General features: G+C 36.1%; 2 protein-coding genes across 4 annotated transcripts in view; one reads left to right on the forward strand and one right to left on the reverse strand.

Moving 5' to 3' along the window:
- Positions 1 to 18,479, forward strand: part of FAM98B (family with sequence similarity 98 member B) — an 18,774-nt gene extending 295 nt beyond the window's left edge. Inside the window, exons 2-9 of one of the 2 annotated variants that reach the window (XM_026066002.1) lie at positions 817 to 965; positions 1,901 to 2,035; positions 2,808 to 2,986; positions 10,351 to 10,431; positions 10,601 to 10,717; positions 13,160 to 13,327; positions 15,430 to 15,523; positions 18,295 to 18,479. In XM_026066002.1, coding sequence (XP_025921787.1) covers positions 817 to 965; positions 1,901 to 2,035; positions 2,808 to 2,986; positions 10,351 to 10,431; positions 10,601 to 10,717; positions 13,160 to 13,327; positions 15,430 to 15,523; positions 18,295 to 18,329 — 958 coding nt within the window. In that variant the 3' untranslated portion in view covers positions 18,330 to 18,479. Of the gene's footprint in view, positions 1 to 816; positions 966 to 1,900; positions 2,036 to 2,807; positions 2,987 to 10,350; positions 10,432 to 10,600; positions 10,718 to 13,159; positions 13,328 to 15,429 lie in introns of both variants that reach the window. The other variant, XM_026066001.1, reaches the window with a different exon arrangement.
- RASGRP1 (RAS guanyl releasing protein 1) overlaps positions 17,594 to 23,981 on the reverse strand; it is a 53,273-nt gene continuing 46,885 nt past the window's right edge. Inside the window, exon 17 of one of the 2 annotated variants that reach the window (XM_026065998.1) lies at positions 17,594 to 22,757. In XM_026065998.1, the coding sequence (XP_025921783.1) occupies positions 22,623 to 22,757 (135 nt within the window). In that variant the 3' untranslated portion in view covers positions 17,594 to 22,622. The remainder of the gene's footprint in view (positions 22,758 to 23,981) is intronic. The other variant, XM_026066000.1, reaches the window with a different exon arrangement.

The raw sequence follows: 23,981 nt of genomic DNA on the forward strand, positions 1-23,981 counted from the left end.
CGCGGGTCCTGCCTCCGGCTTCTCGGCTTCGGTGCCGTTTTGTAGGCGCCAGAGCAGCCGCTTGTGCATTTCACCGTTGCAGAGGGTTCACAGGCGCTTGTGTTCAGTGATGCTGGAGCGGCCTCTGGGAGCCGCCGGGAGGCTGGGAGCGCCCGGCGGCGGCGGCGGGGGGTCGCCTGTGGCCTCTGCGGAGGTGGCGCCCAACCCGTCCCCCCCGCGGGCGAGCAGGCCCCGCGCGGCCCCGCCGTGCCCGGCCCCCGCCCCGGCCTCGGCGCGCAGTTGCCACCGCTGGGGCAGCGGCTGGGCTCGCTTGGGGTTTTGTACGGATGAAAGCTGTTTTCAGTGCTCAAGGTTGAGAGAGAATAAGAGAAGCAATAGAGTAGGATTAGTGTAAAGGCTAGTTTAATTTTCAGTTCTGCTTTTTAACCAAGACTGTAGGGCAGTAGTTTAAAAATGTTGTGAAGAAAATTGTTTGACTGTACACTTGAATTAATACTTGATTTCTGGTCAGTTTAGCATGTGTTGAAAACCCGAAACTGTGTATTTATTGTTTTCACATACGTGTGATCTGTGAAAATGCCTGTCTCCTGTTCTCTGACAGCCCCTTTTGTTTGTTTATAAATCACCTCTCATCTTCTGGTATGCTTAAAAATTCTGAATTACACATTCATTGACAAAAGTAATTTACAAAGTTTTTTTTTTTTTTTTTTTTTTTTTTAGTGTAGTTACTAAGCAGCTTATATTAAAATGATTAGAAAATGTGCATGTTTTCTGTTAGACTCATTTCTTATTGCTAATGTTTATCTCTGCATACAGGTACACAGGTCCCTTGCTGGAGGAGGAAGCCCTGAAGAAAGCAGCAGAAAATGGATTGTCTTCACCAGAATTTTTGGAGCTTTGTGTTTGGTTAGGTTCCCAAATAAAGCCACTTTGTAATATGGAAGAGAGCATCACTTCAACAGATGGTATATGAATGTTAATGTGTTGAAACTATTTAGTGTTTGTTCAGTGGATTCAGACTCGTATTGTTCAGCTCATATTAAAAAACAGTGTTGAAGTTTAGAAGTAAAATAGCTGAAAGAAAGCCAACCTGAGACTGATGCTATCATGTACATAGTTCTTGCATTATGGTTATGTTTTGTGAAGATTCTTTCCAAAAAAACACTTGCTTTTTGTTTTTCTAGAACTACATAAATATATAGAAAGTACTTGCATACATCCTATAAGTGGTTGTAATATGTAACTGTATTTGATGGTTTACATTTCAGTAAAATATCTCTGCCTAGTATTTTGTGCTAGTTAGTCCAGTGCAATTCGGTACTGCATGTAGTGACTTGCTCATTAGTGCTCTAAGTGCTACCTGTGAAGTGCAGGAACTTGGATGAGATTTTATGATTTGAATATACCCGCTTATGTTTTCACAATGAAGTAGTAAAACAAAAAGCAACCATTGAAATTAAAAATGGACACATGCGTGGGGTTCATTTATTCTGACCTCTGTAACTTGTTCATCTGAAAATTAATTACATCAATCCACTGTTTTGTGACATAGAACTGTTCTCTTGACAATGGTGTTTTGAAGAAGAAATAAGCACTGGTTCCCCTTCTGCTGTGTGTGAACTTCTGATTTGTTCCAAACATTTGCATTCATTTCTTCAGAGGTTGCTGTAGCATCCTCTTCTTGTTTAAAGCATGAGTACATTGTTGCCTCAGCTATTAAAAGTAATGTCTGTATGTAGAACTTGATCTTTAAGTTGAAAGAAAATGTTATTAGGGTGGTGGGTGGTAAATGTTTGCCCTGGCTATTGATGCTTGCAACTTAAATGATAAATTAAGAAAATTAGGTCACAGTTTGATCTTTGTAAAAAAGCCATTAATTTGCATTTACTTATTTCCACAGGTGATAAAGATATAGAGAGCTTCCAGCTTGAGATTAGTGGCTTTTTGAAAGAAATGTCTTGTCCATATTCATCGCTTATATCTGGAGACATTAAAGACAGGTTAAGAGAGAAAGAAGATTGTCTTAAACTGCTCTGTAAGTTATGACCATTTTTCCTGTTTATATTATTAGAATTTACATGCATGCTCTATCCTTATTTTAGAATTTACATTAAGTAATTCTTTATGCTCGTTTAAGTAAGCACCACTAGTGTGACATCACTACAACCTAGCTGAGCATGCATCAGATCAGTTGGGGAGAAATGGAAGAGGCAAAACTAAAATTTCTTTGTGATGGATGCTTCAATCTACTGAGCCTCCTGATTTCCCTCTTGATCCAGTTCCAGTTCTGTTGAAACTGAGACCTTGCTTCCCTTGTTTTTGAGAGGTTTCCTGGCAGCTTAAAAGAAAATGCTACGTGATTTGAAGATGTTGAAAGCAGGACTGAGAGGAGTGAAGTATAGGTTTAAGCTGGACCTGAACAAAGGAGCACCAGTTGAGACTGAGTATGGAGAGAGAGTATGTTCAGAGATGGTGGTGGGAAACACTTGAGATTTGACAAGAAATGCGTGGACTAGCAGCAGGAACCTCTTATAGTGTGGAACTAGATCTGTCAAGGAACTAAGGGGCTGGGGAAGCACTAGATAAGGCAGTAGGTTAAGCAGATGGGTGCGAGGTGTAGACTAAAGATAGGAAGATAGGTGGGAGTCAGTTCAGACAAAGAATGGGGAACTGAAACTGACCTGTCTAGGAGAGGACTGAGAAAGTGTTCCCCTGTTATCATGGTCTTACTGTTTTTATTATGAGAGTATGGGCACAAAAACGTTCAAATTTCCCTAAATCTGCCATTATGGCGCTTTTGTCTCTAGTATTTCTAAGTACAGAACTTCAAGCTTTAAAGATTTTGCGCAGCAAGCAAATTAAAGGCTCTCACTTGGAAAAGCACAATGAAATGTATCAGGAAGTACAAGCTATTTGTGATGCACTGGGCCTACCAAAGTCATCGTCATCTGATATTCCTGCCTTGTTAGCCAATGTGGAACTGAAGGTACAGGCTTTTGTGTTTTCTTTCTGTACTGGAACTGATATCTCTGTAAGCATCTATCTTAGAGTTAGGGACCCAACAGACTTAGTTTCATCCCATGTTAAAGGAACTGAAGTCTAGTTCTGCTATCACAGGACAAGAAGACCAAACCTGACATCCAGAGTATGTCAAAGTTGCTTGGTTACAGACTGTGAGGGATTCGCTGTCCTTTTTATTTTTATTGTTTAATCCTTCAGGAACAAATGATGTTTAACGCTATTTAGATACAGATTTTGCAGACTGGCATTCCTGTAACTGTTTACTGCAGGAAAAAATACAAAATAAGAGAAGTCTATTCAAAATTATCTCCCTTATAATCTTCATCCATCAGTTACTTGTTTGTTAAGGCTCATGACTGCTGACTGCATTCATTAGCTTATTGTCATTAAGATGGGAATCTCCAATTCCTGCTGGCACATTCAGGACTAGTAACCAAAAGGTGTTGTCCATTCCTTTGTGCTGCATAGCACTCAGGAGACTGTGTTCCCAGAAGTCCATTCTAATATCTTGTTTTTTATTTTTTCTTTTTTATTTCTGTTCTATAAGGTAGCTTCCAGTGCTTTTCCTTGCAAAATGTGGGCAAAACTGTGCTTTGCTCTGGGTTGCAGCTAGTTCCTAGTTTGGAAAATTAGTTTCAGCTCTGAAAATGAAGCTGCCCTTTATGGAAGTGCTCGTCTCTCTGCATAGTCTGTATAGTATTCCTGTGTTGAATTCAGTGCATTTAAATCCCCAAATGCTGAAGTGTTCCAGCGTATTTCCCCTCTTCAAGGGTCTGATGGGCCTGTCAGATGAGTGAAGTAAGCAAATCCAAGCATGGGCAGATGCACAAAAATATTTGATAAGTGATATGACCTAAGTAATCAGGGCTAGCTAGTAATTTGGCTTATTTGTTGTTTCTTTTTTTGTTCTCTTTCTGCTTCTCAAAATGAAGACGATGCAAGGGCTCCATGGTCAACCYGCAGACCTCAGTTACTAAAAAAAAAAAAAAGTCACTGTGAAAGTGTTCAAGCAACTAGATACTATACGCTTCTAACTTTGTCCAAATATATAGATTACACAAGTAATCTATGCTAGATGTTACAATGGAAAGTGAGAACCCAAAAAACCTGAAAAACATTAAAAGATCTCCCCTTTCCTAGGAATAGACAATTGGAGGTCACCTGGAAGTGAGAACTACGTCACAACTGTTGGTTTTACTATAGAATTGGAGTATATGTAAACTAAGGGGTAGAATTTGAAAATGCCTTTCATTAAACTAATTGTTAGTTTTGTCAGGAATGCTATGGAAAGATAAAGGTTGGATTGTCCCTGTTTTACGATTGTGTAGTTTTGTAGTGTATATGTTGACCTAGTCCTTATCGTTTCAATATATCATTTTCTTATTGATCAACATACCTCTTAGACTTATTTTTACTGCCTTTTGAATCAATGTGAAACAAACAATTTCAAAATTTAATTATCGCCAATAATAAATTTTAAGATGTAACAGTTACCAGGATACTGGAAGCAGAGTACATACGAAAAATGTGCAGTGTAATAATGGAAAAAAAAATCAGAACAGAGGACATGCCTCTAACTCTAACTTTACTAAAAACTGTGACACTTGGTATTTCATAATGCAAGAAGCTATTTTCAGGGTAGGTTTGGGTTGGTTGTTTGATTGGTTTTTGACTGAAACAGTGCCTATAGCTTCCTGATGACAGCTTAAAACTTGGTATTGGTTTGAGTCTGAGTTATGTCATAAAAGGGATATCATTTAAAATAGTTATTTGAGAGATGGTAGATAAGCAAGGTTCATTTTGTAGTTCAGCTTACTATTGCGGTTGGGTCTGCGAATAGCATCTGAAAAAAAAGAAATGTACAAAATGGGCTCTCATCATTGCAGTTTTATGCAGAAGGCAATTAAGAGCTCTAAGGGATTGCTTTGCTGGAGTGAAAAGGGCTCTGCTTTTTTTTTCTTTTTAATTGACTGGTGTGACACCTCCACATACACACTGAATCTAAGTTTTCTGTGAATTACTAGATTCCTTATTTCTGCTGCCTTTTGTAAAGTTCAAGATTTTCTTTCAAACAAGATCGCATGCCAGCATTGGTACGTAGGATATTACTGTTATGGTTTACCCACTTTCATAAAGTACTGAAGTGAGCAGACCCAGAATCTCTAAAGCATGTTCTCTTTTGTGAGTGTGTCTGAGCTGTTTTGCAACGTTTTCCAGGTCTGTCAGTTCCACAGTGATTATACCACTTGTACTCACTTCAGGCTGTGGAAAAGTGGCAAAACTAGTTCATTCATCTCTGTGCCACTGAGAGTTAATAGTGCAGTTTGTTCTCTGCCCGTTCATTCCTTACAAACTGAGGATTTTTTTTCCTGCCTCTCAAGAGATTTTGTAGAATTTCTGCTGTATGTTCCATTGTCCTTTATCCATTACTTTCATATGGAACAGGTTCAAAGTTTATTTTGACATATTACAGAGTTATTCATGTACATTTGTAGATGTAGCTGTGTTAGAGCAGTGATGCCACCAATTGAAAAAAATGTTCAAGAAACCAATAAAATAGAGTGCCGTAAGAATTCACTTAAAATGATTTTCATTTTCCAAATATCTTGTTCTTCTGATTGAATTAGGTTCTGTGTAAGATTGTGCTGTTGACTTTTAGTATTATACTATATCATTTGTAATAAAAATGTACATACTAATCTATCATTTTTATTGAGTTTGCAGAAGTATCTGTGTTTCAACATGTCTACTCTTTGTCTCTGTCTAGCATCTTCAGCATTGTCAGTAGCTGTGGGAATAGTTCTGAGAATAGTTTGGCTATGCAGCAGCAGTCTACCAAAGGGACAGATCACACATTGTTTCTTGGTATGGCACATTAGAATGTTGATTGTGTTTTTAATAATTTGTCAGATTATTTTAAAGACTAGTATAAAATCAAGATCGCTTTTTTAATTCAACTAAAACTTTGAGTTTTATGGTAGGTCAAACTTTGAATATGCATCATTGTAACTACCTTTTAAATTTTTATCTCCTGTGATAAACTGGGGTAGTGGTTATCAATGATATAAGAAAATGTGAGGGATGAACTGATAGAGTCACAGCCTCCTACCACTAAATATAATTAATTTTATGTTGTAGCACTGAAAAAGTAATAGTCATTTTTGAGTTGTTTTTAAGATACTGTTCTCCCGTAAAGTGTATTTATGAAGCTTACCTTTGGGAAGAAAACAGAAATTTAGTTCCAAAAAACCCTGTAACTTCTAAATGAACACTGATCAAAGATTCAGAAAAATCTATACCAGTGTTGTGCTTTGTAGCTCTTACTCACATCTAGCTTTTTTTCAGTTAAGATAGTGTGAATTTCACACTTAGTTACAGAGAAAGTGATTTTCTAATACTATTTAATATTATTTGAAACACTTGGAAAGAGTTTTTGCCCAAGTCTTGCTTTGCATTCTGTTTTCTACAATGCAAACAGTAGTCCCATAGTAGTAGACAATGAAAGGAAACTGTAAACCTAAAAAATTAAATCAAAATTAATAGAGTTGAACTGAATTATGAGAAGACAATCGTTAAAAAAACATTTGGGGATATTTTCTAGGATTTGTTCAAATTTAAATTGGCATGTTGTCTTTAACTGTTACAGTGTTTGATAGTTTTATAGCCTTAATGGTGCTTGTACATCAGGTAATTAAGAATGTAGCTGTGGGGATCAAGACAGAAGAGCTGTCCTGTTCAGTCTGTGTGCCTAAGCATCTAGGCACATAACACAAATAAAGGGCAAGCAAAAATGTCTTTAAAGTTGGATAAATATTGAAATTAAAATCTGCTTCAGGTAAATGGAAGAGAGTCAGAGGATGGATTAAGATATTTTGTCTTCAAGGTTTCAGGTGATCTTTCTGCGAATGTGGGTCACACCTTATGGCTAAGGACAATGTTCCTTCCTTAAAGTGTTGACAGTTTAATTAATATAATGACTCCTCTTGCAGGGTCAGTTTTTTTCAAAATCTGAGGAGTCCTGAAGATGCATGCATGTATGATATTTCTCCGAGCAAGTGGCAAAACATAAAAATTACTATTCTATTTTGAAAGAGGGTAAAGATATATAATATATGGAATGTGGAACTGAATCACAAGATAAAGATTAAAAGAATTTTTTAAGGGGCATGGACTTAAAAAAACAGATGAGAAATGACATGTTCAATAAGTAAAGATATGATTTAGTTGATAAAAATAGATTAACTGTATATTTTCATACAGCTTGTTTTGGAGCCAAATCCAAATATTTTTGTCTGAAACAAATCCAATAACTAATTTGTTTTCTGAACTATTTTTAGAAAGGGTATGAACTTCCAAAGCAGTCATGTAAATATTTAATGTTATCAGTGTAATTGATAACACAAATATATGCTTTTCCACCTAGCTTTTAATTAGTTGGCTTGTCTTTTACAACTGGCTGTACAAGAACTTTAGAGTGACTTTGCTGTTATAATTTTTTTTAATTTGCATATGTTTTCACTGATCATTTACCTGGGCATTACTTCTAATGTTTTTCCCACCTACACATACAACTTCTTCCTGTTTTTTTTTGTTTTGTTGTTGTTGTTGTTTTTGGAAAACCTCCATTTTACCTCCTTAATCTAGCACAGCTGTCATGGCTAGAAATATGGGTTATAGCGTGGATTCTTGTATCAGTGGTATTCTTGTTTTCTGGCAGACGGGATGTATACCAAAGCTCTTCACTCGTAGCCCTGTCAGTCAAGAAGGCTGGACAATGTATTCTGCAGTTGTATTCTGCTGTAAGTTCTCAGCTTATTGCACCATTATACTTGCAGGATATGCCCCGAGAGTCCAACTGTTGCAGATGAGGGAGTAAAGCATTAATGGAGATGCAATAATCTGGATATGACTTTGCAGTCATATCCAGACTTCACAAGCATGAACCTGGGCCAGTTCATCAGTGAAAAGATTCTTCCTTAAGTGTTCCTTGATTAATAAACTTATTTCTGGGATAAAATCTTTAATGTAGGAAAAAAAGGTTGCAGAAATTTGGGGCAGTTGGCCAGTCAGTAGAGGATTCTTTCATTTAGTTCTTCCTGTTTCCTGTGGTTGTGGGCCGATGTTTTTTTTTGTTTGTTTTGTCAAGTGTCGTATAAAGCATGGTGTTTTCTAGGCATCAAAGTTACCATCCCATTATCTAGCTTCCTCTAAATATAACAGTTACATATGCTATCTTTGCCTTTTCATTGGAGAAATTTCATTTCTTTCTGTGATGATGTTAGATTTATTTTTTTCCAATTGAGTAAGTCTCTACTTTTCTTCCTTTATCATTCTCTCTAAAATTCTTTTCATTTTTCATCTTACAGTAGTCAGGAGTACACAGTGCTGACCTTGGTATTTTAATTGTGATCAGACTGTGCCTGCAAAATGTATTGCTTTTATATGTGGAGCCCACTGTTGTATTTATCTCTTAGCTGCTCTTGCCCCAGCAAACCTCCATTAATTCTGATCTCTAGATCATATTCAGCACCACGGGTTTCCAGATTTCCTCTTTCACTAAATAGCTATAAAGCACATTGCGAGGTGTGGTTGTTTTGGTTTTTTTTTTCAGAAGCCAGGTTCATTTTGTTGATTTTCTTCCTTCCAACTCATTAGATCCTTTGAGGTTGTATTTCTAATCTTAGTTTGGTATGCAAGTGGACGCTTTCTGCCCAATATAATTTTTAATTCATCTGCTGTTTATTCCTTCTTCTGTACTAATTACTTACTGAATTCCTCATCTCTAGTGCCGATCTTCTTACATTGTTGATGAACTTCAGTTTATGACTCTTCAGGAATTTTTTTTTTTTTAATTCAAACATAGTGTGTGCTTAAGTACATTCGAATTCTGAAGTAGACTATGAGAAGCATCATGAACATGCTTTAATAAAATCAAAGGAATTTCGCTAGATTTAGAAGTTGCACAAATCAAATTGTGTTATGCTCTCTACTAATCTGAGTATATAAGGATTATATGTGGGCAACTTCCATTCTAGAGAACTGTGAAAGGCTTATTGTAAACAAAACAAAGGTTGCAAAGAAGTAAGAATAATCAGAGAAAGGGGAGTGTAGAGATCAGTAGGGTACATGGAAGGGTCTGAACTTCTACTCTTATTGTAGCCCCCTTTTTCATGTGGATGAAGTGGAATAGCACAGGGAATATTACAGTATGGGATGGTCACTTTTGACAAGTTACTAGGCTGTCTTTCAGCTGGAGTCAAACCCACAGTATTTTGACATAATTTGCTCACTGCATGATATGGTTGGCTTCAAATGGTTTTGCTGGGGTAATTGTATTTTTAACTTGCTGCGTGCCTCCCAGAGGAGATGTAAAGAAAAAATATACACCTTGTTTTTCACACAAAATTAGAGATCAGGTTCTCTTCTTGGCACATGCAAAAAAGGAAAAAGAAATAATTAACAACATGAAATATGAGAGTCAATTTATAAAATATTCCTGTTCAAGTACCTTTTTTAATTGACTAACTAGATGCTGTAGAATTTGATTTCTGTGTCCAGAGTTTTCACAGAGATCACTGCAGACAATATTTATAAAATATGTAGTGCTGTGACAACTCTGATAGGTTGAGCTGAAGGAGTGAGCTTTGGACCATATCTTTATGATAAATCGTAATGTAAATGCCTGTATACTTACATGAAGTCTTACCCCTTGTGAATGTAACTAATGGCTCTCTAGCTACAGGTTTTACTGTAGCTCATGCATCGCCTTAATCCTTCCTTGTGACATGTAAATGAAAATTAACTGTAGTTTTAGTCTTGTTCGACTTGATTCCCTTTGATTCTTCATAAAAGCAAATGAAGATATAGTTCTTCTCCCAATCAGACTGTGTTCAAAACTTGCAGGAACAATAATACACAAGCAGCACCTAAAAAATCARTTTGCCCAAAAGTCACGTAGGAATGCTGTGGACATTCATGGTAATGTTTGTAAAAGAGCTGAACTGAAGGAGAGTGATGAAGGAAGTTCCTTCAAGCATAGGAGGTAGAAGCTTGTTGTAATGAAAGAGAAGGATGCAATGGAGTTTGGAAGGCAGAAAGAGCAAGCCTACTTCATCACCAAACAGTGAGGGGGAGAAACTAATGGAAGAAGTATAAGCAAGGCTGGTTTGGAGTGAGTAGAAAAGTCTTGAACATGATGTTAAATGAAACCTATCTGTCATTTGGCAATGAAACTCCTAGCTTTCAGTCCAGTTATGATTGCAGCAAATTGTGCTAAAATAAGTGTAAATATCATTTGTTTTCTGAGAAGTAGTATGTGTTTTGTTTCAGATAAAGGACATTCTCTCAAAAGTTCAAAATAACCATGTGGGGAAGTCACTGCTAACAAAACCTCTGAATTCTGATCAAGTGGTAAGAAAATGTCTCTCTATTTTTATTGATTTGTATTTGCCCCTAATTTTATGTAGTTTTAATAGTCACCTGGGGACAGCCATCTTAGTTGCTGAACAGGATTAATTTTCACTTGACTTGTATGTCTTTATAGAATTGAATATTTGTGCTTTTTATTGTAACGCTGCAGGAAAGATTGGAAAAAATCAATGATGCTCTTCGAAGTGAGTATGAATGTCGCCGTCGTATGTTAATGAAGAGGCTAGATGTGACAGTACAGTCTTTTGGCTGGTCTGATAGAGCAAAGGTAAGCTTGCTGTATTTTTTGTTTCCAGTAGGTGGGAGTCTGCCACAATTCTCTTGGTCTTCTTACTGAGTATACATAGCATGTAGAAACATTTCCATTACAGCTATCTTCTTTCCAGTCAGTTTCTTATGCTCAGTTGTAACATCCAAATCCTAGGTATTGAGGAAAAGGAAGGATTTGACTAGATGGCACAGTCATTAAATCTTTTGTGAACATGTAAACAAACCTATAAACAAGTATAAATTTTAGCCTTCTCTGTTTGGGTTTTTCATTTGATAATTTAAGTTTATCCCTCTCCCCTTTTTTGCTTACCTACCTACCTCCAATCAAGTAAAGTAGAAAGAAGCTTGAGCATTTTTCTTGCAGATGAAAGAGGAAGACAAACACTAGACCATAACATAGAGAGAGTGGATGCAAAGAATGACTGCCCACAAAGTCAGTGAGATTGTTACAGTGACTACCACTTACCTTAGGTTCAAAGCTACTGAGTAAACAAATGGTCAGTTGAACAGGCCACTTGAATAGCAGCTTTTATGAGAAAAACACACAATTATTTGTAATGCTTCAGGTGGCTAAAACTTCTAAATCGCTGTTGTGGATTTTGTTTGCTGGTGTCATTTTAAATGTAATAATTTATTTTGTATTGTTTTGTGGCTCTCTGTATTTAAAAAAAGTAATGAGTTAACTAGTCTGATATATCTGAGCTAGAAATGTATATTGTTTCTATCTTACAAAGTGGTGAAATACGGTACTAAAAGTTTATAATTTGATGAATATATATGTGGGAAGCTGAAGGCAGATGTTTTTGCTCCATGAACTGCAAGATCAACTTTCCTTCCAACAGAAGGCTTGCGAAGAAAGCTTAAGATGGACAAGTCTTAAAGCTTTGAAAGCTTACTGAAAGTATGGGTTGTTGAAAGTCTTTCTGGTGTCACAAGTGGTGTTGACAAGTGCAGACAATCTGTTTCATGTGGCTCACTAAATGTCACTGGAAGACGTGAGTCTAGATTCTGCTATGCTGCTTTTAAAGTATATTTGGATAGAAACACAAAAAACGGTTGAATATTTAATTTCTACTGCCACTGTGAAAGCTTTTATATTGTAAGAGAGGAAAAGACAGGGAATTTAACTTGCAGATGCCAGGAGATTTCCCTGCATGTATTATTTTCTTACAGCTGTATCAATACAAATATGAATTTTCAAATTTAAAGTGTACTTCTAAGATGTATTTGATGTTAATTGATTATTCTAGCTTAAATAAACTAAAATCTTGAGTCACTTGATATTATTCCATTCAAAAGACATTAAAAATCATGTATACACTTGCACAATAAAACAATAGTTTAAAGAGGTTTTTATGATGCTAAAGATAGTAAGTAAAGATGGTAAGATGATTCATTTTTCTGTCTTAAAAAGATCACTGCAAAACAGTATGCAGTTACTAAAATATTCTTTATGTATGAATTCAAAATTACATAATTTTTACTCTTTTTTCCTATTTTTAATGTAAAAATATTTGTTTGCAAATTCTCCAAGAAGGGTTTGGGGATTGAAATCATTTTGCAATAGAAATAATTTTACTTTTATAAGCCAAGAGGCATATTGTCCTTTTATAAATTTATTTACTTGCTTTCCCTTTTTATTTGTTTTTCATTAAATAGGTATTGGTATCTGACTCTGGTTTGGATAGTGTTTTTTTTTTAACTGGTTCAGCCCCGCAAAGGGGTAGGTTTTGCAGGTTTAAATGGATATGCAAATGGTGTAGTAATTGCCTAGCAAAACAGTGATGGCAAGAAACAGCACCTCCTCTCTGATCCGTCCAAGATCAAGTGCTTATTTACGCTGAAGATCATTCTGCATGTTCCCAGAAAGTGGAGTTTTTTTCTTCTTTTGTTAAACAAACAATGCATCAAAGTGAGTTCAGAAAAATGTTCAGAAAAATATTATATTCTCCCCTTCTCAGTCTCAGTTTTTCATAGCTTGCGTAAGTATTTTGCTTTGTTGATATATTTTTTTCCCCCCTCCCACCAATTGACCTTTCTTTGAAGCTGTTCTATTTTCTTCATACTTTGCAGTGATTTATTAACTATCGCTATTTAAAGCTCTTGAGAGAGCAGCTCGGACTCAGATTGTTAGTCCTTAGACATGTTGGAAAACGTCAAAGGATATGTTTGATTCCAGTGAATACRTGAGTTTCTGTTGTAATAGTGTTAGGCTGCAGCATCAATTAAACATCATCAGCAGCATTTTTTGTGCAGTAGCTCAGTTGGTATGAAAAGAATTGGTAACAACTTCCACCATATTTTATAAGATAACTTGGATTTTCAAACTTTACACGCTGTGTTCAAATTGCAACTTAACGAGACCAATTCATGACTTAGAGTAAGTGTGTTTGTAGGTTGTATGCCTAGCAAGTAAGTTATGTTTGATTTTATCATTTAGGTAAAAACAGATGACATAGCACGAATCTATCAGCCCAAGCGCTATGCGTTATCTCCAAAGTCAACTATTACATTAGCTCACCTTCTTGCTGCTCGAGAAGATTTATCAAAGATCATAAGAACAAGCAGTGGATCAACACGGGAAAATACAGTCTGTGCTATCAACAAGGTATGTTTTTTCTTTCTGTAATGTGATTAAAGGAATGTGGAAGTTTGCAGACCTGTCAATATTAAGCAAAGACAGAAATGTAATTCCAGAATTACTTTTTTCGTTCCTTTTTGCAAGATGGTTATGCCTGATGTTTTAAGAAAGGTAAGTTTGCAGCATTCTGGTAAATATTGCAACAACTTCTTTTTTTATCTTGTTAAGCAGTCAGCCATGCAACAGGATAAAACAGTAGTTTTAGATGAGAAAGAAGAGTGGAGGAAGAAGGCAGAGTTCAGAGGGGTTTTTTTGTTTGTTTTTTCCCCTCTTTCTGCAGAGCTGTTCTGTTCAAACAACAGTTTCAGAAAGCAGGGCTAAGCTAGCCAGTCCCCAGGATTAATAAATGTTTAATCTCTGGGCAGCTTGGTGTGTCCCTCTGCTTTTTCATAGCAGAATCTGATGAGCTCTAATCCTTTCTCCAGATGGGTCAAATATACCATTCACGGATAAGATGAAGAATGACACTTTTGCTTTGTGATCTTGATTATCATAGCAAAGGGATTCCATTCAGCATAAAATTAAGTAGAAATAGTTCTTTCTTTTGCTTAATCAACACAAAAACAGAAGGACCTAAGAACTCTTCTCTTTCCTTAGAGCTACTAGATATCAGTGAGAGTATACCCTGTAAAAATAGAGGAAATGAGAAAGAAGTTGTGCTTCAGGGTCACCTCACAAGTTGGTTTATACTCCATGGTAGGATTAATGGATAAATGCAATACTTAACACGTTTAGAATCCCTGTTAATTTTTGGTATTTATGTTACAAATTTAGACCCCAAATTGACAGAAACCTTCATGACTATTTTTGTGTGTGTGTGACCTCTTGAGTTCAGTGGAACTGCACACACCTGAAGTTGAAGGGTATGTGTAGGTCTTGCTGGTATCAGTGCCTCAACTACCAGTTGCCAGGATTATGTTGTTCATAATCAACATTGTAGCTGTTATGCTGAGCATACTAATGATTAAGTAAAGCATAAATATTTTTGTTGTAAACCAGCATCTCTGGTTTATCAGTATGTTATAAATCACAAAAGTTTCTGCGGAAGTGACATTCTTGCTGCAAAATAAAATTATTTGGATTGGCCACAGTAATAAATCGATGTTGTACTCCTTTCTTATGCATGATAAAAGCTGAAGTTTGTGAGTAATGATGAGTTTCATCATTCAGATAGTGACTAAGTCTGCTTTTATTAATACTTTATTTACAGACTTTCTAAGTTTTTGTGCCTCTATTTAGATGTCCTTTTAATACATTTTGTTCTCAAAGTTACTGAAATTCCTTAATTACTATAGGATCTCAGAGAATGTTTTTTCTTGAGAGGACTTTAATTGGAGTGCCTGGGAATGAGCTAACACTTGTCACACAGAAAATTTAAGAAACCTGAAAACAACCACAGAAACCCTACTTTGATACCTCTTTGTTCTTCAGTTTGATGTTTTGTTTAACTTTGTCCAGTACAGTCTCCCATTTTGTACAATGAGTAATATCTACCGAACTCAAAGATACTTCTTTACTTGAACGTGTTACTGCAGCGTATTATGTATTTTCTCTGTTCCAACTCAGTATCCAGCTCTGCTCAGTATCAATAATTTCTACTCTAAGGCAAACTGGCATTCATTCTAGATTGCACATCAGTTTGCTGGTTTATATTTTTTGCCACCTGATTAGGTTTGAACTTGTTTCTGAAATTTAAGTAGAATCATGAGTGGTTATATATTACAATACTAGTTATTACAATACTAATTATACTTTGTATGCATGTATTTCTTCAAAAAGATTTCAGGAAGGTGTTATGAGGTAGCTAGCTGTAGTTATTTCAATTTTACAGATAAAAAATGAGATCACTTTTAGAGTTCTTTTGTCATGTGGCAAGTTACTAGGAATCCTACTGTCAAAGCCCAAACTGATAGGACTACATTTCCTGTAAAGAGTAGGTAGTGTGTCTTTGTCCATAAGAGAAGAACCCCGTGTCCCTTCAAGTTATGGGGTTTTTTGGTTGGTTGTTTTTTTGGTTTTTTTTTGTTTGTTTGTTTTTTTAACTAAACACTACATATTTTTCTGTGTAGGTTCTGATGGGGAGAGTACCTGACCGTGGAGGCAGACCTACAGAGATTGAACCACCTCCTCCTGAAATGCCTCCTTGGCAAAAAAGACAAGAAGGTGGTGGAAGAGGTGGCTGGGGAGGTGGGGGTGGTGGCGGAAGGGGTGGCTGGGGGAGTGGAGGCGGTAGGGGAGGAAGAGGTGGTGGTGGCGGTGGTGGTGGTTTCAGAGATGGTGGAAGAGGTGGAGGTGGCTTCCAAGGTGGTGGTGGGGGTTATGGCGGCAGGGGGGGTTATGGCAGCAGGGGGGGTTATGGCGATCCTTATGGTGGAAGAGGAGGGGGAGGATACCGAAGATACTAAAAATACTGTAAATACTGACACAGTAACTGGCAAAACATAGTGGTGGTGTTTACTGGTATCAAGAATTTAGATATGTTAATTTTGGTTTAGGTTAGAATTAAGTATGACCATATAAATCATTGCATTAGACCAACTGGTGGTGTCATTGAATTCTTCTAGTTAACTGAACAAAACTTTTATACTAAAATGTGATGACTGAAGTCCTTGTTTTTCACACTGCTCATGTGGGGTTTTTTTACATGTCATTTTATTTAAAATAAGCATCAGAAAACTGAATAAAACCCTTTTTTAAAAAAAAATACTGTTTAATGTTCAGATCACTCTAATTATTGCATGTTGCACCACTCTGCCCCAGTTTCCCCCAAAAACTGTTTTGGGGGGGAGGGGGTCTAAGAACCTGATAGAAACATTTTTAAAGGACTCTAGAATGCTGCTTTTGGGCTTTTCTCTTCATTTAATTTTCCATGTGGGACATGTAAAAGAATTATGATATTGAATGTTAAAATACTTAAAGCTTTGATCAGAGTAATTCAATTAGATTTCATATTCTTCCAGAACTTCACATACAAGTAACATACTGAATTCATACTCTGCAGAATCTAACAAAACCAGTTTGTTTTGTGTGTTCATAAATCTACCAGGGACTATTTGAAGGTCAGAGTGTGTACCATAAAATCAAATTCGTGGTGAGTTTTGATAGTGTTTATTTTCATTTTACCTATTTTCCATTTTATTGGTGTTTCAAAAGCATTATTTTAAGATCATTGTGGGCAGAAAACTTATGCAACTATTCATGTAGTAGATCACTTACCTATTCGTTTCTGTGTCAAGGCTGATGCAGAAGTTAAATAATAAGTTGCCTGTACTGAGCTTCTTTAGGATCTTTTTTTGCTGCTCTGTATTTGGGAATTGCCAGCTGATAAAGCAGTTTATACAACAGTTGCCTTTGCTCCTTGATTTCTCTGGAAAAAGTGCAAATGCAACTTTGAGAGTCTTCCCTTTTATTTTGCCAGCCAGTTTGATAACCTAAAACTCTCTCCTGATTCGGTATGGTTGCCTCCACCTTCATAGACAACGTTACTCTAGAAGAAGAGGATCTACGTGAGGACTTAGATTTCATTTACTTACTGCTGTGAATACTCATAGGCAAGATTTAGATTCAGAGCTGCCAGCTATAAAAGACCCTTTCTCTTGTCCAGCCTCTTCAGAGCTGCTCCCAGGTGTCAGGCTGCTGCTGAGTGCAGAGGCGGCTGTGAGCAGGGAGATGATGACCATGTATGTACTCCTGATGGCGTTGCTCAGGGTCAGGCTACTGCAAAGGGATTCAGGAAGGCATCTGATATACTTAGCGGTGTCTGTTGATTACAGTGCACAGCAGCCTGGAAGCACTTCCACTCAGTATTTAGCTGAAGGCTTAATTGTAGCTTGAACTTCAGGATTTGTTTGGGGGTTTTTTTTGTTTCACAGTTATAAATTCTTTCTTCACTAATTTTCAGTTAGGGTCTGTATTTGGTATGCTTTAATGATCTTATTTCACCTTTAGCGACATGTGAATCATCATGTGAATAATGCATAAATTTGAAGCTCTGTTCAAAATCAAATGGTGATTATCTCCTTAAAAAGCCTATGACAGGTTTTATTAATTAATTGTAATAATCTTTTGGTTTGAACTTTCAATCTAGGTAAAATTCAAAGGTTTCTCTCCTGTTCTTATTTCCCTTCTGATCATAGTGTGCTTGAGAATGCTGCTTAGGATACGGCCTTAACCATACTTTAGGATCACAGCAGGTACCTAACAGAAAAGGGCAGGAGAGTTTTCCTTGCTTGAAGGTGTTGGCTTGGATGCGAACTCCTAAAATAATGAAGCCCTCCACTGATTTCATTTCACTCAGCTGCTAGCAATACAGTTTCTTTATTAATTTTCTTCTACACACRTTTCAGGCCTAAGTTGTTGTCAGCCTCTGCTGTCGTTCTGGAGAGGCACTCGTGTCACGTAGAGCATAGTACTTGGGTTTTTTGCTTTTGAGCTTGATTTTGCCTAATGCTGTAGAACAGCTCACAAAGTCATGACCAACTCAGCGAGACCACTGGCCCTGGAGCGGAAACAAGTTGGTGGGCAAGGGAATGGCAAGAATAGTTTTCAGTCAAAGCTGTAACATTAAATTAGTTATTAATTTAAAATAATCCAGTTAGTTATTAATTTAAAATACTCCAGTATTTCAATAATACTTCTGTAGCTCATGTAAAAGATGGAAATTTAAATAGGTATTTAAATAGGAGTTTTGTGGAAGATTTTTTGCTTTTTTTAATTTTTAGGGTTTTTTTAGTTTTAATTTTTCAGATTTTCTTAAATAATTCCAAAATGTGATGCCAGTAGCAGAAAAGCAAAGTAAGCACCACCACATTTCAGAGAGGTATCCTCTTCTTAGTCTTCTGTTGTCACAATGTATGTTATTAATTTATCAAAAGATGCAATAATACCATGAAAATAATTGCTTTAAACCTGTTCTCAAATTTTGTATTTTTCAGTCTTGAAGAAAGTATTTAAAAAAATTCTGTTGTAAGTAAAAATTTTTCATATATATGTTTGTGAGCGTTTTTGTGTTTATTCACATTTAGTGAGCATCTAGCTGAATATTGTGTTGTTTGATCAAGATTTGAAAAAAAGATTTTTCAGGATTTAAGAGAGAGACTTTTGTTAATAGATGTAAACACTTGAGGAATAAAGTACTGTATTTGAAGTTATTTTCATCAAGTGTGTAGTGTGATTCAGATCCCCTATCTCATATTGCTTCTGTGTTTTCAAGGAAGAATTTCTGCTGGTGACTTGAGACAGTGATAAAACTTACTTTCATGATAATGAAAATAGTGACAGATATATTTTGACTAAAACAGAGAAGGCAAAGACACTAGATAACAATATAGGAAAATGTCACCAGAGAGGACTTGTCACAAAYGTACCCTGACTTCACTGTCTGGGATTACAAAGGAATCGGTCTCATTTGAAGAACATTCAATTAAATTTTATCTTAGTAGAAAAACTTAGATGTCTATATGATGATTACTTTTTTCTTTATGTAAACTAAGGAAATATCCTCCAATTACTTCTGAAGTTTTCCTTTTTTAATTTCTATAATTCTGAAGCAAAACACAACYTACATGTTCTGTATGTGCAAGATTGCAGGGCAGATCTGCCCATAAACATCGGATTTGTGTTTTCAGTAGGTATTCTACAGTCCTTTTTTTCTTCCCTTCCCCTCCCTCCCCCTAATACTGTAGAATAATTGAATGCTCATTTTCTCCATATGAAAACATTTGAGTTTTTGAGTATTTTGAGTAAGAAAACTCAAATTTTAGGGTGATAAGAGTACAGACTGTGCATAGCCAGCAGGTAGTAGATATTACAGATGCCCTGTCTATGCTTAGCTATCCTGCTGATATCCTTTCAGAGTTAGTGTTCTTAACAAAAAGGAGAAATTGTGCTAAGGAAGAACTGTGCTTTGTAATACCTGGAACAGTGAGTGGTAAAAACATGTCTAAATGGTCTCAACCCACTACAGTATTGAAAGAATAATCTGCCAACAGCTAGCTTTCTAAGTTTTCTCAGACAATGTCCTAAGGCTCATAGGAGGTAAAGGTAGACTAGAGATTCTGATGTTAGATTAGCCCTGCAGAAATATCTCAGATGACAGAATCAAGGAAAATGAATGTAGGTTGGTTTAGATTTTTTTTCTGAGATACAAACTCAGAGGTGTGAAGTGCAATTTTAATATTTTTTCTAATATAAATATTAAACCAAAAACACTATATATAAAATCTTTACAATCTGTACACTTTTTCAGCCTTAACAGCCTTAAAACAAATTCTGCAAGTTGCCATTAATACAGATCAATTACAACAAAATAACAGATTGCTACTAGAACAAAGACCATTCGAAAGTTAACTTTTTTGATAGTTCCAAAAACATATGTAACCTACTTTAAAGGTAGCTGCTTTTTAATCTATTAACAGTACTCCTGTCTTGTAATTCTGATATTACTCAGTCAACTTATATCTTTAAAGGATCAGAATTCAAATTTAAAAAAAAATAGTAATTTGGTGTGGGGGAAAGGGGACACTGGGTTTTTCTTCCTGTATGTACAGCTGAGTCTGGAGAAGGGAAGAAAGTGGATGCTTTTCTTTATACTAGCTATGACAAGATAAATTTTAAAGGGTGCTATATATCAAGAATGTATGCTAAGGTGACTTTAAAATAGCACTCGGTACTCTACCTTTTTTCTGAACGTAAACTGTAAGATTATTACAGAGGTGGGTGACTTCTTCAGTAACTGTGTCGGTTCCAGCGCCACCCCTGTGCAGTCAGTTTCTACTATTAACTTGAGTCTTTCATGCAGCAAAAAGGGAAGTCCCAAAAGTAGTAAGAAGGGACTCTCACCACAAAATTGGCAGGGCTTTGGGCAAATGAAGAACCTGAAGAGAGCTCTGACATTATCCATTTTCAACTTTACAGACTACTTTTGAAGTAGGAAGTTTTCAGCATACATGAGGCACTCACAGGCTTGTTCTGTGAGAGGCCCCTGCAAACAGATCCATTTCAAATCATTCAGATTGTAGAAACAGCATGAGGACACAGGGAAATACTAGGTTACCATTTAAGACTGTACAAATCTGTAGTCATAACTTAATTTTGAGTATTAAGTTAAAATGGCCAGTCTTATTTCTGCTTCTTGTCAATTCTGTCAGTATTTTAGGGTTTCTGACACTAACACAGTAGCCTGTATGCCAGCTGCAGACATTAGGGAATTTTCTTTTTAAGTAAGAGTTTGTTCATGATTGATTGATTTTCATAATAGCAGTTCTGCATGTATAGTTTGTCTATTAGAGTCCAGACTTTACACCAAAAGCTAGCAGAGTTAACTGGACAATAGGATTTATTGATCTCAAGTGCTGTTTGGGGGTATTTTCCAAATACATGAAAATATATTCAGCATCTGTCTTGTTCATTTTAATTCTTGTAAAAATAGACTTTTATTTGCTAAATACCTAATAGAAATACTCCTTGATGTAGTTCCCTTCAGAGAGGACAAAAATAAATGCTTACCAAGTATGGGCAAAGCAAGTTTGCAAACATGACCCAAGAGCCATTTTGATTACTTCACTGATCACAAAGTGCAATTTCATGTTAACTGTTAAAAATTCAGGTTTAGTGTATGAGGAACAAAAGCTGCTGTTCTGTCACATGCATCTCAATTCTTTACATATCATACATATTTACAGTAAGATAACAGAAAAGCTACTACTGCTATCTCTCCATTTTGTTTTACTTAATCATGGAGATGCAAGCATGATCCAAGTTCAGATCAAGAATTTGAAATTACTAAATTTGGTAAGTAGTTTCAAATGGACATTCTTTTTTTTATAAATGAAGCATTCATAAATTTTGTAATTAATCACTGTAAATTGGGGATGGAATATACATTTATACCGTTTTAAACCCAAGTACATATAGTATTGTAATAGATCAACTAAAAATTCACTTTATAGTAGACTTTGTTCTTGTAAAAAGTTTTAAAGAACATTAAATATACTTTATGAATAAATTTCTCAAAGTCATAAGTTTCTGATGTTTAAATATTTGTGATGACAAATTCCTATTTGATAAATGCAAGCAAATTTTATACAGCCCTAAGTTAAGGATCTTCTTGGAATACAAATGGAATTTTAAAGTTGGCTGTCTCTCTTAACAGCATGTACATTTTGTAGCTTTAAGAAACCTAAGTTACCTCACTAGCACCATTTACTGTACAAAATTTACACATGTAAGAGGACACTTATCTTGACTCTTTACCTAAAGTGCATGCAAGATCTGAGAGAGAGAGAGAGAGAGAGAGAGGAAACAGAGAAAACCTGGTCAGAATTTGAAGATGTTAGAAGTTCTGGTAACTGTTGCACTAGGATTAATGTACACTTTCCATCATAATATGGCCTTTAAGGTTCTAATCAGAAGATGTTGTAACACTGATGTCACTTTTACATGAGACAAAATAAGTGGCCTTGTCCTACATCTAAAGTACATGGTCAACAAGCTATCCCTTAAGTCCAGTGAGTAGAGGTAAAAGTGTGCCAAGCTACAGCAAGGAACACAAAAATGGAAGCAGTATTCAGTGTAAACTCTCTATAGTCTTATATATTTTACTTTCACAAAGGTAAACATTTGAGCAGCAGCACTTCTAAGCTCTGAAAGAGTTTTAAAAAATTGTCAGTTTATCCTAAAAAAAAAAAGCCTAAGAATCAAATAATCAAATATCATTAGCTTAACTGCTTATTTTAGTATTCCTCTTAAACTGTGGCAGTAGAGCACTTCATGATTTTAATAGGTTTCAGCTAAAAGAAGGAATTGTGTTTCTCTTAATGGAATATTTCTACAGTTTTATTTAAATGCTTAGCTTTATCAAACATTTGTTTGTACAAACCTGGAATTGGGCCAAATTTGAGTTGACAAGGCCCTTATGAGTAGCTGCTTTGTCAGAATACTTGCAGAGTAAGATGTGCTGCTTGCAGTCAAGTCACTGGGGAATCCATGTCATCTTCATAATGAACTTAAGGAACAGTGTCACTCCTTTTTTAAAAGCAATTCCAGAAGATACTACTTTCATTGCTCAGAAGACACTTAATTACCTTAAAAAGTCAAAGGAGTGTATTTATACATTTGGGAGCATATTTTTAATAGTGAAATGTGCTGATTAATTTCTGTTTAAAATCCTTCAGACTATTTCCTGTTCACTTGATAAAGCAGCTTTATCCCAACCCCTCCTTCAGTTTTACATTCTTCCACAGGAAACTTCCTGTCTTGTCTGCTAGGAGCAGTCTCGGTGTTGTATGTTGTCCACTACATGATTTCTTCTCTGGATTGTGAGAGATTGAATTGTTTTATGTGCCTGTTCGAGCTGGATCTTTAAAGCTTCATTGTCTGCCTTTAGAATACTTATTTCCTAAGGGAAAAAAAATAGAGAATGGTATTGGATTTTTAAATTAGTTTCAAGACTTCTGTGTTTCGTTTTTTTTGTGAGACAATATGTAACTAACTTCACTAAGTAGTTACTGAGCACAGAAACAATGAAAAGGCATGCTAAACACAACTGTATATATGTATACCAGTTAGTTTTTTGTTTTCATCTATCAATCAATCAGGAATGTATTTGACTATTTAATATATTAACCATTTTCTCTCTACAGAAGTATTTTTTTTTTCCAGTGTGATGTGCAGATAATGCAAATATACAGGTAGCTAGAAATGGACAATTTTTTTTTTTCCCCCACAAATGACGGCCTCTCAAGGCAGACAGATTTCTTCTTGGTCCCAATAGTCAGTATAGTAGCTGAGCTCTCTTCTCTGTTTTCACTGCAGGCATTGCCATTAACCAAAATTTGCTTTATTTTAACTTTTCTGATGTCTGTAGCACTGAGCTGCTCATTATGTCTAGGGTTTTAACCATTCCTTTGAACACACCCCTCATACCTGGGACAGGAGGCATGTGAAGTACTGAAGCACTAGATAGTGACTTGAATCTGGTTTTAATTCCCAGGATTATCACAGGCCTGTAGTATCATTTTGTTTATTTTTTTGTGTGTATGTGTGTGCTCAATACTCTGTTAAATGCAGACATTTGCATTTGTTTTCCTATACCTTTAATCTATATTTAGCACTTGAGTTATCTCAGAGAGGTGGATTTTTTTTTTTTAATTACATTGTAATGTAAGTTGGTGTAGCTCTTAACAGTGGAAAAGAACCAGTTACTTAGCTTAGTGTCTTCATTGTGACTGACCTGTAGCCTTTGTGTATACCCTTAAAATTTTCTAGCAGCTGGTATCTGACTGTCATGTCCACAACCTGCATGCGTCCACCCTCTACTACTCCTCCCACAACAGCCAATAATATAGGGCAACAAGACTTTACTGCCCTATTAATGCAGAAATTATTGTATAGTAACCGGGAACATGAATTTATAACATCATCTGCTGCGCAGAAATTGAGGACAGAATCTGATGAGGGAGAAAGGCCAAGGCAAATCGCGGGACTTGCGTAGAGGACATTTTGGAGAACCAGTTCTTACAGGTACCTCCTCACTTCAAGTCCTTGTTTATATGGATTGTACTATTGACTGAAAGAGGAGTGATCTGTACTGGAGGATTCTTGCTAATTGTGTTAATTAACC

This window comes from Apteryx rowi, unplaced genomic scaffold (assembly GCF_003343035.1).
Source record: "Apteryx rowi isolate R43461 unplaced genomic scaffold, aptRow1 scaffold_236, whole genome shotgun sequence".
NCBI classification, from domain to species: Eukaryota; Metazoa; Chordata; class Aves; order Apterygiformes; family Apterygidae; genus Apteryx; species Apteryx rowi.